General features: G+C 45.1%; 1 protein-coding gene across 14 annotated transcripts in view; it reads left to right on the forward strand.

Annotated features, from left to right (window-relative positions):
• The first annotated feature begins 1,449 nt into the window (after positions 1 to 1,449).
• Positions 1,450 to 18,181, forward strand: part of rims1a (regulating synaptic membrane exocytosis 1a) — a 73,011-nt gene continuing 56,279 nt past the window's right edge. For all 14 annotated transcript variants that reach the window (XM_029752769.1, XM_029752783.1, XM_029752770.1 and 11 more), the window contains exons 1-2: positions 1,450 to 1,827; positions 5,527 to 5,601. In XM_029752769.1, coding sequence (XP_029608629.1) covers positions 1,664 to 1,827; positions 5,527 to 5,601 — 239 coding nt within the window. In that variant the 5' untranslated portion in view covers positions 1,450 to 1,663. The remainder of the gene's footprint in view (positions 1,828 to 5,526; positions 5,602 to 18,181) is intronic.

Raw genomic sequence — 18,181 nt, forward strand, 5'->3', positions numbered from 1 at the left:
TTGTAGGGTGACAGATTCCTTAATCAATGGTGTTATAGGCCTTTACGTCAATAGCTGTTTGTCCAGTGAATAGCTTCTATTATTGACCGGCTACGTGCTGCCATCTGCTGGTAGGCTGATATTGTGTACGAATTGGGGCTGTTTCTTTGAAAACATGATTTTCTTGAAAGATAGATAGCCTATGACATAAAATCCCCATTCGCTGCTACAAGCCTTGACTTTCTTGGCATAGAATCGCCGCCTGTTATTAGATTGAGCTGCAAACCCTGTAGCACTACAAATACTGTAGCATAGCTGTGAAACACCGGCGTCGGGCTAAAGTGAAAGACTTATGATATGAAAGGAAAAGGGGGATACCTAATCAGTAGTACAACTGAATGTATTCAACTGAAATGTCTCTTCCGCATTTAACCCAACCCCTCTGAATCAGAGAGGTGCGGGGAGCTGCCTTAATCGAGCACCTCAAACAGGCAGCCGGCAGACAGGCTACAACTCTGTTGGAGTTAAATTCAATGAATGAGACGAGAATATGTAGTATTATACAACGGCTTCGTGTCGTGGCTATGACCACATCACATCCACGATTAAAAATGTCATAACATGTGGCCTCTCAAGTATTAATGCTTAATTATACAATGGGTGGTTTAGAATTCCCGTTGTTAGAGTTTATCCTGCACATGATATAGGCTACTAGACAACATACACATGGCCACATTCATAAAACGTGGCATCCTTTACGTCGTTAACTAGCAACGTACTACTACTACAACTTTTTAGCCTAATAAAGTTACATGTTTTATGAAAAAAAGACGGGGAAACTTGGATTATCCGTCTCATTTAGAACCTCGTCGCCGGCTGCCCACTGCACTGTCCGTGGTCCTGAAATGGGCTCATACACAGTTTCATTGTAGGAAGATAGGCCTATAGAACAACCACCACAACGCTACGTTTGTGTTGTGAATATTTTGAGCTGGGGTCTTAACAAGATTCACCAGCACTACTGACACTCACACGCACGTGTTTGTGCCGGGTGCTCGTATAAGGAAAGAAGGAATGGAGGAAGGGCGCGCGTCACTAGCACGCCTCGATTGGTGAAGTGAAATATAATATGTTGCACTCGCCTCGTACGGCGAGCCCCCATTCTCAAATGAGAATGCGCGCTCCCTGCGTGAGAAGGTGCGCGCGCTTCAGGGGCTGCGGTCCCATTGACGGTTCCACATCTCCGTGACAGCAGCAGCATCAGCAGCAGAGCGCGGCAGTGGTGTAAAACAAGGAGCCCACCTAGCCAGCGTTCCAGCCTAGGCAGCGGCAGAGAAACATCTCTCTGCGTTGAACGAAGCTAGCTTCACCAGGTGACCGAGTAGCCTATCATTCTCTGCCGGAGACATGGGCTCCCCGTAACTGGAGGTGGAGGGGAGAGGAGGGCGGGCGGGGGGTGGGGGGGAGAAGAGAAAAGAGCGAGAGAGAGGAAGAGAGAGAGAAAGAGAGAGAGAAAAGGCGACTAGGAACCGAAGAAGCACTCCCACCGTGGGTGCCTGCCACCATGGGAGCCTTGCATCACTTGCCCGAGCCGTTGCTTCGTCCATGGGCCATGTCGTGATCCGTGGGCTCTGCCAGCGGGATTTCTGTCAGTGATCCTAGCCGCCAAAGAGAGGGGGAGAAGATGTCCGCCTCCGTGGGCCCTCCGGGCGGCGCGCGTCCACCCGTCGTGCCGGCGTCCATGCCCGAGCCGGACCTGAGCCATCTGACGGAGGAGGAGAGGAAGATCATCATGGCCGTGCTAGCTCGACAGAAGGAGGAGGAGGAGAAGGAAGAGGCCATGTTAAAGTAAGGGAGATACTGGGGCTATTTCCGCTCTGGAGATGCTGGGGAGATGTTGTGCAGAGATGCTGCCATACTGCCGCTCACCTTCCGATAGGCTACCAATAGGCTAACAAACCTATACACATATCTGTCTATCTAACCTACTCATGGCACTAAGGTGCAGCATAGACTGTTGACGTGTGTAGTGATTAGCTGTAGTGAGTGTGTGTGTGTGTAGGCTATCCCTCGGTGCATCCTTGTTATATGGGCTGTGGTATCAGTGACTCTTGATTGTGATTATACAGAATGTCAGTGGACAGCTCCATGCATGTGAGACTGCCCACTGTAGTGTTCACTGGTCAGCTGCACTCCCCAGACATGAGATGGTAGCGCCTATATAGCCCCAGCTACTCTCACGGCAAAGATAGTGTAGCTTATTTCACTCTCAGCCATCTATAGCCGACAATTTAGCCTACAGAGAGTCAAGGATGACCTAACAAGATGTCCTAACATGATGTGAGTGAGAGAGAGAGAGAGAGAGAGAGAGAGAGATAGAGAGAGGGGGGGGGGCTTTTGAGTAAGAGTGTGTTGGGTCAGGGCCGTCACAGGTGTAAGAGACGAAGAGGAGGAGACCGGAAGGGAGGGAGGAAGAGAGAGAGAGGAAAGGGGTGTGTCGTCCCCGAGACACACAGCAGCTTCACACTCCACTGTCTTTTAATACCCGGACACAAATAAACGAATATCAAACTCATTTCTTCTCAACCGCTCCCATTTCCCCCAATGCAATTATGTGTTCTGTCATATCCGAACAATTCTAAACCGCTTGCTATATAGGTTCTAGATAACCTATAGCCCAGGCTAGTATATTCCCAAGCACAGCTTCTGTATGCTACAGATAGGCTAACACCAGGCTGCGATTGCACAGCGTCATTCGACCGAGATTCTGTCATTTCTGCTTGTAAAATCTGTGAAACGGCATCTCTGGCCCAGCGGTGATTTTCCAGTGCTTGACTTGGGCAGGAGCTCACGGAACGGAGTACCAGCACCTCAACTCTTCTACTGCTTGAGCTCCTGTTCTTCTTCTAGAATATTAGCTCAGAAGTATTGTGGAGCTCCTGCACCTAAATATAAACACTACCGGCATCCAAAATGAGTACGGGCACCAATTTGAGTTGAAGTCAAGCACTGTGTGTTTCCATCCCATATCTCAACAGCTGTTTGCTTGTACGTTCGTTGCTTTGGTGACGGGGAGCGGTTGAGTATCAGCCCAATGTAGGCCAGCGCCAGCACTCTCGCATCAGCCTACAGCAGCCCATCTTGACAGAAAGGCTACAGTAAATGCATGTAACCTAGTTTATGTGTTATTACAGTGGATGATGGTCGAAAACAGCCTGTGCTATTTTAGTATTTTCACACATAGAGCGCGAGCCAGTGCGGAATGAGCACGTCTGTTGTATTTGTCACGACAACAATTCTGAGGTTTATCATCGTGAGTTAAATTGAACCTTATCTGGGTAGCATATTGCTCCACGGATAGTCTGACAAACTGCAGCGAGGTGATATGACGTCAGACCACAGTCACTGCTATCGCATAGTCTTGTATAGAATGAATAACTAGGCTCCCATGAGAAGCCCTTCTTCTCTGCTATTCACGTCTGTGTTCTATTTTAGGCTCCTTTTGCAGAGTGCTAGCCCTGCACTGAATCTGCAGATCGATTCATTGCATCTAAAGAAGGAATTGTCCAATGCATAAGTGGTCATGCATCATTTTCATAATTTTCATCATAGGCTATGCATCAAGACTACATTTCAGCTCTGCCTTATTGCTAGTCGGAGCACATAAGCTACTGTAGCTTGTGTGTGTGTGTGTGTGTGTGTGTGTGTGTGTGTATGCATGCTTGCATGGTGTGCTGTGTGATCTAAATTGGGACCTATGCTACAGTAGGCTATGTGCCCACACTCTAGCGATAAGGCAATGCTGAAAACAGCCTTGTGTAAGTCTTACATCCACAGAACTCACCTACGTGTATATCCTACAGGATCGTTTACTCTAATCACAACATCAGATCATGGTAGACCCAGGCTGGACTGATATGTCATCTAATCTAATTCTATGCTGTAAATCCTTTTGATGAACCCACTAATGTGAGAAGTGGTGATGAAACCTGTAGACAGCCGTGTGGTCACAGTAGCCTAGTACGAACACACACACACACACACACACACACACACACACACACACACACACACACACACACACACACACACACACACACACACACAAACACACACACACGCTGGAATTCAATCCAACCCGCCATATCAATGTTTACACAGTGCTTTTGTATTCATACTACAGTAACTGCCTGCGCATGTGCAGTGTGGGTGTATGTTCTGTATGCGGATATATTTTCCTGGATAGGTCACATAGTCAGAAAAAACCTGCTGGTTGTAAGAACACAGTGTGCTCCTCTGCTACTGTAACCTAAGAAGGAGGTTTTGCTTCTACATCAACCTTTTCACCCAATCGGTGTAATTGAAGTTGGGAGGTTTGAACAGCTATACTGGACAGTCAGACACCCGTCTAGTGACAGCTCAAACACAATGTGTTGTTACAGATCTGTCCCCCCTTTCAGTTTTATACAGAACACATCATGTTGTGGGGTTCTCTTAGTGTTTTCTCTGTGATCAAGATGATCAGAGGACCCATTGATGTCTATGTAACGTTTATGAAGAAAAAAAATATATATCCGATAGTCATTTCCAGATAAAAGTGAAAAACATACTTTTGTAGAATTATTTTATCAGAGATATTATTGTTTTCCAAGTCAAAGTTGTGTAGTTATAAAATATGGTGAATCACGTTTTTGTAATTGATTATCTACCTAGCAACTCATTTTCTCTATTCTGATTAATGAGATGTTGGTTAATTGTTGAAGAAGAGTGGAGTAGATGGTCACATTCCCCTGCTCAGACGTTGCATTCATCAACCAATTGTTGTGTGCCACGTCATCGACTGTCAGATTGCTATAACATATGATGTGGTTAGCTGATAGTTACGATACCTATCCAGGCGCTGTAGGATCTGACATGTGTCAGCAACACCTGGGCAGAGGAACATGCCTGATGTATTTCATGTTTATTTATTTTACCAGGTAAGTTGACTGAGAACACATTCTCATTTACAGCAACAGCCTGGGGAATAGTTACAGAGGAGAGGAGGGGGTGATGAAAGAGCCAATTGGAAGCTGGGGATGATTAGGTGAACATGATGGTGTGAGGACCAGAGTGGGAATAAAGCCATGACACCAGGGTTAACACCACTACTCTTACGATAAGTTCCATTGGGATCTTTTAGTGACCACAGAGAGTCAGGACACCCGTTTAACGTTCCATCCGAAAGACAGCACTACACAGGGCAATGTCCCCAATCACTGCCCTGGGATCTTCTGCTCAGAGGTTCCATGCATCAACCAATGGTCGCGTGGCACGTCATTGACTGTGCAGTCGGCCTCCAGATTGCTATAACATATCTGTTTAGCTGATACGTTAAATACCTATCCAGGCGTTGTAAGATTTGGCAGGCGTCAGCAACTGTGTAAATCTCTAAATCGAGTCATACGTCCACCTTCTAAAAGAACCCTCAAACTACACCATTGTATACATTTTTAACGTAATTTTCTGACAAAATTCCAACAACACTGTCCCTCTTGTGTGTTTCAGGGAGGAGAAGCCCATCCAAGCAAGAACTGTGAACCTGGTTGGGCAGAAGAAGCCTCCTCAGCAAAACGATGTCCGGTAAAAACCATTATACAACCATATTTTGCTGTCTGTTATTTCTTTTAATGTTCAGTTGGTTATTCTAATATAGTCTTGGGGCGGTCAGAAGACCTGGGTTCGAACCCAGTCTGTCACATTTGTGGCTAAAGCTGGTTATGGGTCTTTGATGACAAGGTGGTCAAAAGGGAGCGAAATGTAACGGATGAGCTGGTGAACTTAACTATCTTCACGTAATGAGTAACCTTGTCTTAGACCAGAGGGATATACTACGATTGAAGCTTCAGTTAGCTTCACGTTCCAGCTCAGGCTTCATCCATACTATGACGGTGAATATTACTCGTCTGCCTGCCGCTAACTCTAGCAGGCTTGTAACGGCGTATTCATGTCACCTGTGGCTAGTCGAATGCCAAACTTCATTGAGACCATGCTGAAAAATCAATCTAGGAGAGAGAACTCTTCATTGAGACCATGCTGAAACATCAATCTATGGGAGAGTCAGAACTCTTCATTGAGACCATGCTGAAACATCAATCTATGGGAGAGTCAGAACTCTTCGTTGAGACCATGCTGAAACATCAATCTATGGGAGAGTCAGAACTCTTCATTGAGACCATGCTGAAACATCAATCTATGGGAGAGTCAGAACTCTTTCTTGAGACCATGCTGAAACATCAATCTATGGGAGAGTCAGAACTCTTCATTGAGACCATGCTGAAACATCAATCTATGGGAGAGTCAGAACTCTTCATTGAGACCATGCTGAAACATCAATCTATGGGAGAGTCAGAACTCTTCATTGAGACCATGCTGAAACATCAATCTATGGGAGAGTCAGAACTCTTCATTGAGACCATGCTGAAACATCAATCTATGGGAGAGTCAGAACTCTTCATTGAGACCATGCTGAAACATCAATCTATGGGAGAGTCAGAACTCTTCGTTGAGACCATGCTGAAACATCAATCTATGGGAGAGTCAGAACTCTTCATTGAGACCATGCTGAAACATCAATCTATGGGAGAGTCAGAACTCTTCGTTGAGACCATGCTGAAACATCAATCTATGGGAGAGTCAGAACTCTTCATTGAGACCATGCTGAAACATCAATCTATGGGAGAGTCAGAACTCTTCATTGAGACCATGCTGAAACATCAATCTATGGGAGAGTCAGTGTCGCGTTTTCATTTGTGCCGAAATCTAAATGAAAGAAAAGTTATCTTGCAAATTCAGCAGGCTGATGTGTGAAACGGGCTTGTTGGAGCGCCGTGTTTATTTTATTACTTATCGTTAACGGCGTCTTTGGTGTGCTTTTCAATGCACAAGCATCTTTTCTCCCACATTCCTATTGATAAAATAGTTGTATTTGTCATACACAGGTTTTACTGTGCTTAAAGTTTGAAACGCATTCTGTCATTACTGAATGTGTAATGGTGCTAGGTATTTTAAAATGACTATTATTTAACACACACAAAAAATGAAGGGGATGATGCTTGTGCATTGAAGGGGATGATGACGCAATCTTTGCGAGAGGGAGGGAATCTGATTTCATCCGTCCTCAACTCATGACTCAGACACTTTATTCAGAATAAATGTAGTAAGCCCTGAGTTAGCCTGCCCGGTAGCAGGTTAGATCTGAATGATTCGTTGCCATAGAAATGTACCTGCCTAAAAGGTGAGCCACTTTCGTGGTATCAAACCATGTACGTAGTATAGGGCTCTGAAGACTCGCGTTAGCTCCCAAGCTAATGTCAACCACAACATTCCACAACCCCGTGAGATGGACATCACCTGTTAGTTAGCTCTTATGTGCTATTGGACCATCATTGAGTCTTTGACATGGGTTTGTGTTATGGATACGTGGTTAAGCGTGATGCCCCTAACGGCTAGTCCAGGGTCAGATATTCTGTATCCTCCTAATGGTCAGAAGGTTAGAATTTGGGTTTGGGTAATCTGAGCCCAGATGTCTACTAAGGGACGACTTCCTATCACTCTGGCTCTGATGAGGAAAACAGCCAGTATTCACCCAGAGTGATAAGTATGTCATATTGAAGTACCGGTATGTCAACTATCAGTCCAGCATCTAAGGCCCCTTTAACTGAGGTGAGTTTGAGGATGCAGTTGAGAATGTGTGCGCCGGTGTGTAATGTATGTTTAGCTGTTCTTGGGAGCAGGAAGCTGTGGTCAGTACGTTAGGTTTATGTCTGTCATGGAGATTGTGTCTGCAGCACAATGAACCCGTTGTGTGTGTATGTACTGTAAGTCATTATTTCTATGTGGTCATGCACGTTGACGTTTTGTGTGCGTGAGTGGTTGTTGCGTGCGAGTGTGTGTGTGCTTCACGTGCACTTGTGCGTGTGTGTGTTTTGCGCAAGCATGCATGTGTGTGTGTGAGAGGTTGGATCAGAGAGCGGTGGGATTAAGGGGCAAATCAGCTGGATCACATCTGCTTCCCCGAGGAATCCCGGAATGTGGCCCAATTATGACATCATATCATGGAATCCCGGTCACTATTCCGACACATACGGAATGTCAGCAGGCCGGTCTGAACTTTATTTATGAATTAAGATATGCTTATCATATCTGGCCGTTTCTCAAATGACATCATATCCCCTACATAATGCATGTTTGACCTTAGCCACTTTCCCTGGTCAAAAAGCGGTGAACTCTAAGTAGTTGTGTATCATTTGACATGCAGGCTATTATCTGTTTTTCTCTGATTCTAGATGAGCATAGATGTGGATCTGTGATATGAATTCAGGAAGCTCAAGTAATGGAAAGCATATTTCTGTAAAGGGTAGCGAAGTGAACTCAGAATGCATTAATGGTAGACCTACTCGTCCTGTTGATAGAGGGAAAGGTTTCCATCATTCTCAGTACATTAAAGAGATGACCCCTCAAAAGCCATGTCTTCCCCCTTGCCCACAGAGCAAAATAGGCTATGTATGACAACTTCTTAGAATTAGCATCACCTACCGCCATGTGACATTCTCACTAAAACTCATGTCAAACATTAGCAAATTCTCTAACTTTACTCTGAGTGTACAAAACTGCTCTTTCCATGACATAGACTGACCAGGTGAATCCAGGTGAAAGCTATGATCCCTTATTGATGCCATTGTTGAATCCACTTCAATCAGTGTAGATGAAGGGGAGGAGACAGGTTAAAGAAGGATTTTTAAGCCTTTAGACAATCGAGACATGTATTGTGTATGTGTGCCATTCAGAGGGTGAGTGGGCAAGACAAAAGATTTAAGTGCCTTTGAACGGGGTATGGCAGTAGGTGCCAGGCGCACCAGTTTGAGTGTGTCAAGAACTACAACACTGCTGGGTTTTTCACACTCAACAGTTTCCCGTGTGCTTCAAGAATGGTCCACCACCCAAAGGACATCCAGCCAACTTGAAACAACTGTGGGAATCATTGGAGTCAGCATGGGCCAGCATCCCTGTGGAACACTTTTAACACTTTGTAAAGTCCATACCCCGACAAATTGAGGCTGTTCCTAGGGCTAAGGGTTTGAGGGGAGGGGAGGGGGGTGCAACTCAGTATTAGGAAGGTATTCCTAATATTTTGAACACTCAAATGTTATCAAATTGTATTAGTCACATGCGCTGAATACAACAGGTATAGACCTTACAGTGAAATGCTTACTTACAAGCCCCTAACCAACAATGCAGTTTAAAAAAATACAGATACGAAATAAAAGTAACAAGTAATTAAAGAGCAGCAGTAAAATAACAATAGCGAGACTGTATACAGGGGGGTACCGGTACAGAGTCAATGTGGTGGTGGTGGTGGGGTGGGGGGGCACCGGTTAGTTGAGGTAATATGTACATGTAGGTAGAGTTATTAAAGTGACTATGCATAGATGATAACAACAGAAGTAGCAGCGGTGTAAAAGAGGGGGGGGGGCAATGCAATTAGTCTGGGTAGCCATTTTATTAGGTGTTCAGGAGTCTTATGGCTTGGGGGTAGAAGCTATTTAGAAGCCTCTTGGACCTACTGTAGACTTGGTGCTCCGGTACCACTTGCCATGCGGTAGCAGAGAGAACAGTCTATGACTTCGTATAGAGGTCCTGGATGGCAGGAAGCTTGGCCCCAGTTATGTACTGGGCAGTTCGCACTACCCTTGCGGTCGGAGGCTGAGCAGTTGCCATACCAGGCAGTGATGCAACCAGTCAGGATGCTCTCGATGGTGCAGCTGTAGAACCTTTTGAGGATCTGAGGACCCATGCCAAATCTTTTCAGTCGGGAATAGGTTTTGTCGTGCCCTCTTCACGACTGTCTTGGTGTGCTTGGACCAGTGTATATTTACCATACAGAGCTTACATTACTATCCCCTCTATGACAGGGATGTATCTATAAGGCCTAGCTTATGTCGCTGATATACCCCATTGAGCAGAGAGACCCCTGAGAGGACTAGGATACTAGCCAATCATAGAGCGCAGGAAGTGACTACCGGCCAATCTCAAAACCTCAGGAGGGGACTGCAGTGTTACTGGGCCATTGCCATGGCGCCCGGGTCAGGAGACTGCTATCCAATCACATGTGTAGTTCCTGACTGCTTACTTCTATGTGTTTTCACAGGTGAAAGCATGGCTACTGTCCAGACAACTAGAGAAGCGCAGTTAGCACACAGCTAACTCAACACAGCCTAGCATGACTTATGTACTGTATCTTTCTGTAACTACAGGATATTGTTCCCTGTATGGTGTGAGGTTTGTGTGTGCGTGTGTATGATTGTAGACGGTGTCCACCCTGCTAAAGGTAGAGCTCTTTACGACTGTGCCAAGCCATATGGAGCTCTGTCTGGGGAGCACACTACCCACTTAGCTCTGCTGTTGGCTTTGGTGCTCTCTCCATCTGTCTTCCTCATCTTTTCTCCCCATCTATCTATTTGTAGCGGCCGATCTCTTTCTCTATATCGTCCTCTTTATCTCCCTCCCTCTGTCTTTTATCTGTCTTCTAGACATCCTCAGGTATCTGGCTAATGACTGTGCGTGCGCGTGGGCCTGGGCCTGCGTGTGTGTGTGTGTGTGTGTGTGTGTGTGTGTGTGTGTGTGTGTGTGTGTGTGTGTGTGCGTGACATTAGTGCTCTTTAAGCCTGTGACGGTGTGTAAGTAAGGAGGTGTGTTCTTGACAGAGCGGAATGTCTTCTCAAGTGGACTGACTCTTCCTCTTTTCTCTCTCCATCCCTCACTCTCTCTGCTAGTAAATGTTATTGTCTTGGAGCTGCAGGCTTGTTGGAAGTCCCACTCGGTAATGAGGATAGGCCCTCCAGACCAGTCTAAGACACGTGAGCGGTCCTATTGAGGAGAAAGTAATGTCACTCCATGTACCCAAGGAGAGTTTGTGTAGCAGTCACTAATCAATGCAGTGCATGTGTCTTGACGTTGGTGTGTTGTGAATCAGAGTTGGTGAATCAGTACTGGCGAAGTGAACCTACTGTACATAACCACCAAGAAGGGCACCCAGTATAAGGTTGACTGAAGAGGGAGGCAGAGATGAGGAGAGGAAAGAGTGAGTGTGTGGTGGAGAGTAATGTGTGAGAGAGCAGCTGAGCTGAACAGAGAGAGAAAAGGAAGAGAGAGACACATTGGAAAGATTCACCAAAAAAACAGCAAACTAGAATGCAATTTGGCCCTAAACAGAGAGTACACAGTGGCGGAATACCTGACCACTGTGACTGACCCAAACTTGAGGAAAGCTTTGACTATGTACAGACTCAGTGAGCATAGCCTTGCTATTGAGAAAGGCCGCCGTTGGCAGACTTGGCTCTCAAGAGAAGACAGGCTATGTGCACACTGCCCACAAAATGAGGTGGAAACTGAGCTGCACTTCCTAACCTCCTGCCAAATGTATGACCATATTAGAGACACATATTTCCCTCAGATTACACAGATCCACAAAGCATTAAAAAACAAACCCTATTTTGCTAAACTCCCATATCTATTGGGTGAAATACCAGTGTGCCATCAGAGCAGAAAGATTTGTGACCTGTTGCCACAAGAAAAGGGCAACCAGCGAAGAACAAACACCATTGTAAATAAACTCAGCAAAAAAAAGAAATGTCCCTTTTTCAGGACCCTGTCTTTCAAAGATAATTCACAAACTCCGGGAACTTGCAGGTGCCTTGGTGGAGAGTGGGGTAACATCTCACAGCAAGAACTGGCAAATCTGGTGCAGTCCATGAGGAGGAGATGCACTGCAGTACTTAATGCAGCTGGTGGCCACACCAGATACTGACTGTTCATTTTAATTTTGACCCCCCCTTTGTTCAGGGACACATTATTTAATTTCTGTTAGTCACATGTCTGTAATGCAGTCTGTGTGTAGCTGGTGTAGAGGAGTCAGGCGCAGGACAGCAGATATGAGTAAATAAATATTTTACTCAAAATAGACAAATACAATACAAAATAAGCGAGCCCACAATAAACGGACATAATACATAACAACAATCACTCACAAACAAATATGGGGGAACAGAGGGTTAAATAATGAACAAGTAATTGGGGGATTGAAACCAGGTGTGTAAGACAAAGACAAAACAAATGGAAAATGAAAAGTGGAACGGCGATGGCTAGTGTAGCTCCCTCCAGTAACCACGAGCACAACCGTTCCTTGATTTTAACTGGCGGCTTTATTCTGTAGTTTTAGTCAGAATTATCACCTTCCGTGAGAACTATAAATTAAATGAAAATACAGTTAAGCACACTCTTACAACCTTCTTGTCTTACGAGTGACTTATTAGCTTGGTATAAATCTGAAGTGCTTACATACATAAACAGTTTAGCCGGAGCAATAACAGTATCAGATTAAACACATGAATAAAGGAAAAATACCTCATTGGCTGCTTATTACAGAAGAGAGGAAATCAAAACTTCACACTTAATATTCCTGGCATGAATTCACGCTTCATCCTTAATTATTATAACGTTACCATCCTAATATACACACTTCAACCTTTACAAACTACACCCGAAGACATGAAAATTTAGCTAACACAGCGCGGGATTGCCTTCACTCCAAAGGTGTGTTGCTACGATAATGATCCCCGTTACAACAGTTATTAGCCACGTAGTTCCGCTTGTCTTATCATTTCCCCCGCATAGCGAACACGTAAACAATACAAACAAAAAACAACGACATAGACTTACAGGTTAATTGTCAGTTATAGCTAGAAGGCTGGTGACGTCGACCGCCGAACGCCGTCCTTGTCTGCGGAACTTGTTCAATTTATGTCTCAGTTGTTGAATCTTGTTATGTTCATACAAATATTTACACATGTTAAGTTTGCTGAAAATAAACGCAGTTGACAGTGAGAGGACGTTTCTTTTTTTGCTGAGTTTACTCCACTTGCTATGGCAATGTAAACATATGTTTCCCATGCCAATAAATCCCTTAAATTGAATTGAATTGAAAATGGTTGAAAGAACACAGTGTGCTCCTCTGCTATGGTAAGAAAAGAATTAGGTTTTTGCTTCTACATCAACCTTTTCACCCAATCGGTGTAATTGAATTTGGGAGGTTCGAAGGGGAAAATCTAACCATAGTTGAGGATTGTGCACACTAGAGGAGAGGGAGCGAAGGAGAGAGAGGTGGAGGCGGGGATGAGTGAGAGAGCTGAAGAAAGAGATGGATGGATGGTTGGAGAGGGGGAAGGTGACGCTATACACCACCCGGGCCACTCAGCATGGCGACAGATTTGCCGGAAGCAAAGGAGGGAGGGGGAAGTGCAGATCCTGCCAGGGAGAGAGAAAACCTAAGAGAGTGAGAGACAGAAAGAGAGACTGTGGCTTACTGTGTGCCGCTGATTCCATATGGTGGTGAGGTGCCGTCCAGAGCGGGAACAGACCAACCTGCCTAGCATAGGAACAAAGGAGAGTAATTTAGTGGGCTAAACCAACTATCTACCATAGACCAAAGTGTTATTTTGTCTATTTGATATAAAGTAAGTTGTCATAAGCTTTAATCCCCTCCCACCTAAACACACACGACCACACAAGACCACACACGACCACACATGACCACACACGTCTCTCCTTTATTCTAGCGCTACAGGGGACCAGTCACAAGGCTGGCACCCTTTACTGCTTTCCAATTTTGCAAATAGCAGGAGGAGGAAGAAACGTATTTTTTTTAAAAGCTCATCTATTATAGGACTGTGAATTTACAGAAATCAATCAGGTGGATGACTCCTCCTGTTTAGAGAGAGAGAGAGAGAGAGAGATTCATTTCTAAATGGCTGTGAAGTGATTCTCTCTCGCTCTTCTTTGACACTCACTCATTGTCTTTTGATTAATGTCCGCTTGCCTTTTGAATATCGATCTGAGATGAGAGGGTGAGTCACGAAGGGAACCCTTAGTCACTGCAGCTCTATCAGGTGGAGTGGGAGTGAGTTTATGAATGCTTATTAGTACAGATACAGAGTACCCATAGGTCTCATGGCTCAGTCGGCTAGCAACACCAGGGTTGTGGGTTGGATTCCTGCATGGGGTACATATATTGGACATGTGTGTGTGACCGGTGGAGTGCAAAATCTAGCCCTAGCCCCTGCTCCATAGCCACTCTAAATAATAATATAGATTAAGTTCATTGGCCACCTAACACACCTTCTATCCCTCGGGCTTGCCCACCAGGTCCATCTGGTTGGCTGATCAAGGGCGTGGTTGTGCCAGTGTATTTAAACAGAGCGCTTCATTCCGTCTGGAGGTTTTTTTTTTGTCTTTTGAAAGATTGGCGTGCTTTTGCAGGACAAGAGCGGGGACAGTGATAGCCCAAATCCAAAGAGTCTTAAAGATGTCTTTTGTAAGAATAGTGTATGTAACAGCGCCAGTAAACATTATACTGAGTTCCGCCCTCCTCTTTGGGCACGCCAGCCTGAGTGAGTGCAAATTGGGGTTTATTCTCCACAAAATATTCAACTATTTAATAATTGAAGTTTCCAACATAGTCAGTTTCTTTCAATGGTCTGTGTTGAAAACAAATGCACAGTGATACATTTCCAGGTTAAGCGCGCACAATTTCCATAGCAATCACATCTTAATTCTCCCAAGTGTCCTATGTTGAGGTTTACATAATCAAATCCATTTCACACATTAAACAATCAGCAGGCCCACTGCACTCACTCAGGCTGGCGTGCCCAAGGAGGAGGAGAGCGGAACTCAGTATAACGTTTACCGGCGCTGTTACACACACACTATACTTACAAAATATTTGGGCTAGCACTGGCCCCACTCTCGTCCTCCAAAGGCACGCCAACCTTCCGAATAACAAAACAATCTCCCAAATGGAAGGAAGCGCTCTGCTTAAATACACTGGCACAACCATGCCCTTGATTAGCCAACCAGACGCACCTGGTGGGCAAGACAGAGGGCTAAAAGGCACATTAGTGGCCACCGGTCACATATTAACTCAAAGTCGCTTTGAATAAAAGCATCTGATGAATGACTATATTGTTATTTAGAGTGGTTATAAGGAGTGTCTAGGGATAAGGGCTAGGGCTCGGGTTTTGTATTCAGCACTAAATACGCTCACAGTTCCCCTCAGTGAGAAACTATAACCGGAAACCTCTCCCAGCTGGTAACATGAGATTCCATTACCCAGAATCCATTGCAATGGTGCCAGGACATGCTCATATATACCCACTCTCCTATGGAGTGTGAAGGAATTTTGGGAGTGAGGTTCACTCCTCAGTCCTGAAACAGCACCTATCCTCTTGCACCTCTTGCACCTGTCAAACTCATTCCACGGAGGGCTGAGTGGCTGCGGGTGATCGCTCCTCCCTTGTACTTGGTTGATGAATGAAGGTCATTAATTAGTAAGGAACACCCCTCAACTAGTTGTCTAGGTCTTAATTGAAAGGAAAAAACAAAAACCAGCAGACACTAGGCCCTCCGTGGAATGAGTTTGACACCCCTGGTCTATAGAGACATCGTGTAGATCAGAATAAATCAGAATGAATTTGATGTGTAAAAACATTAGCTTGGCATTGTCTTTTGATTGACTTGGTACTAGGACTTTTCACCATATTGCACACGTGGGATGGGCTGTTTTTTGACTCAAGACACTGCCGGTATTGAGGACTTTAACATGAGCCATTGAGCAGCGCAGCTCTATCATACGGGTGTCACACAGATTAGAGACCAACCGCACAGACCCATTGCTCCTCTGGGACATTGTGTGTGTGTGTGTGTGTGTGTGTGTGTGCGTGTGCGTGTGCGTGTGTGTGTGTGCTGGAGGATTTACAGCCAGCGCTGTATATGGGGGACCAGGGCCATCCTGCCAGGGCTTGATGAATGGGGGACGGCGTGTGTGTCCGCAGGACGTTTGTCCTTGTTAGGTGACGCCACGCACCGTGGCTGAGACACGGCTGGCTTTTCAAATCATCTAGAGGACTCCTTTGACTCCTTCCCCCTCGATTGGAGGGGCCTGGGGAAATAATCGCTCTCCAATGCTCTGGATGAATAGCCACACCATTCACTGCTTTAGGTAGGAAGGTAGAGGCCCTAACATGATCAGACCCAATTGAAACCTCCAATCTCAGTATGCCTGTAACGCTGTGTGTATTTATGGGTCTGCATTCCGTATTGTACAGTAGGCTTTGTTGTTGCTACTGTTGTCCTTGACTCTCAGCAAGCTTGTTAGTGCTGCATGGCGTAATTACTCCAGCAATTACTATATGGGATGCTTCATGCTAATGTTGTTTTCCCAGAGTGAATTGTTGGCCCTATTTGGACTTGGACAAATGTGCATTTCACAAAGGGTTTATTTATATTGGGCTCCCGAGTGGCGCAGCGGTCTAAGGCACTGCATCTCAGTGCAAGAGACGTCACTACAGTCCCTGGTTTGAATCCAAGCTGTATCACATCCGGCTTTTATTGGGAGTCCCATAGGGCGGCGCACAATTGGCCCAGCGTCGTCCGGGTTTAGCCGGGGTAGAATGTTATTCTAAATAAGAATTTGTTCTTAACTGACTTGCCTAGTTAAATAAAGGTTAAAAAAGAGAGAAAGTATTGAATGGTGTGACACGAAGGGAAGTGTGTGTTTGTGCTGGTAGAAGTAAAGCTTGGGCTCACTTTGGTTTAACCTTGTTTCTCATTCATGAATCTCAGTGTTTTCTAGCTTTTCGTAATGAGCGCCTGTCTGACAGTCTCCCCTGAATCTTGAAAGCTGAGGGCTCTCTCAGATCTCCTCATAAATACATATTTCTCTCTCTCTATTTATCTCTCTTCCTCTCTCTTTGTTTACTCATGAAGATGTTTTTCATTTACCCCTCAAAAAAAACATTCCACAACAATCTAGTAGAGATCTAAGTTGAAAGTTTTCCCAGAGTAGTTGAGTCGGCTGCAGTCCAATAGTTGAAGGTAGCTTCCTTCCCTCATCTCCTTCCCTTAATTGATTGGTGAAAGGAATGTTATGAATCCTTGCTCTCACCTATTGAACTGCGTTCGAGCGGTGGTTTCCTCAGAGGGGAGTAAGGAAGGATACATTTCTAAATTATTCAAACAGGACCTATGTATTTGAACGGGGCCTGTGACAGTTTGACTTAGTGAGAGTCATGGCGCTCAGGATATGAACCCTGAGGAGACCTAACAGCAGGTGACCCAGGTCTGACCTTTAGGGCCAATCGGTACCGGAGATGAGTCTGGGGGCCCTGACAGGAAGATGGGATGGGATGGGGAGTGTTTTTGTCTTTGTGTGTGTGTGTGTGTATTTACAGGGATACGATACAGGGATGTCACCGTTGGTGGGATAGTCCTGGGAGGAGGATGTGTTTGTTTGTAGGTATGACAAGTGAACAGTTTGTTTTGTGACACCAGTAGCGTACTGAAGAATGTGGATATATAGCCTAAGGCCTTCTGGATGTTTGATGCAGTCAGTCAGTCAGTCAGTCAGTCTCTCTCTCTCTCTCTCTCTCTCTCTCTCTCTCTCTCTCTCTCTCTCTCTCTCTCTCCTGTCATTGTGGGAATTGTAGTTTTTAAGGCTGGTTTGATGGGGAGGAGGCTACACCAATGACACCCTGTCTGTAAGTAAAGATAATGTATCTGACTCTACCTATAGTATTTGGATGTTACAGTATTTTGAAAGATACTATCTGCTCTGTATGTGTTTGTGATGTAAATATGATAATGTGTTTATAATGTATTATGGATGAAGCTACAAACCTGTTATGAATTGATCTTGTCTATAAGCATTTATAACTGCACATTAACAGCGCTTGTTCATGACTTAAGGCTACAGATGCATTCATAAAACATACATAGGTGTTAATATGTATTATGACACGTACTATAAGCGTTCCTATAAGCGTTCCTCTCTCTCTCTCTGTCTCTCTGTCTCTCTGTCTCTCTCTCTCTCTCTCTCTCTCTCTCTCTCTCTACCAATCAGATGTCTCGACCTCTGAATGCTCGGCTATGAAAAGCCAACTGATATTTACTCCTGAGGTGCTGTCCTGTTGCACCCTCTACAACCACTGTGATGATTATTTGACCCTGCTGATCATCTATGAACGTTTGAACATCTTGAAGAACGATCTAGCCTTAATGGCCATGTACTCTTATAGTTTCCATCCGGCACAGCCAGAAGAGGAACGGCCAC

This window comes from Salmo trutta, chromosome 5 (assembly GCF_901001165.1).
Source record: "Salmo trutta chromosome 5, fSalTru1.1, whole genome shotgun sequence".
NCBI lineage: Eukaryota > Metazoa > Chordata > Actinopteri > Salmoniformes > Salmonidae > Salmo > Salmo trutta.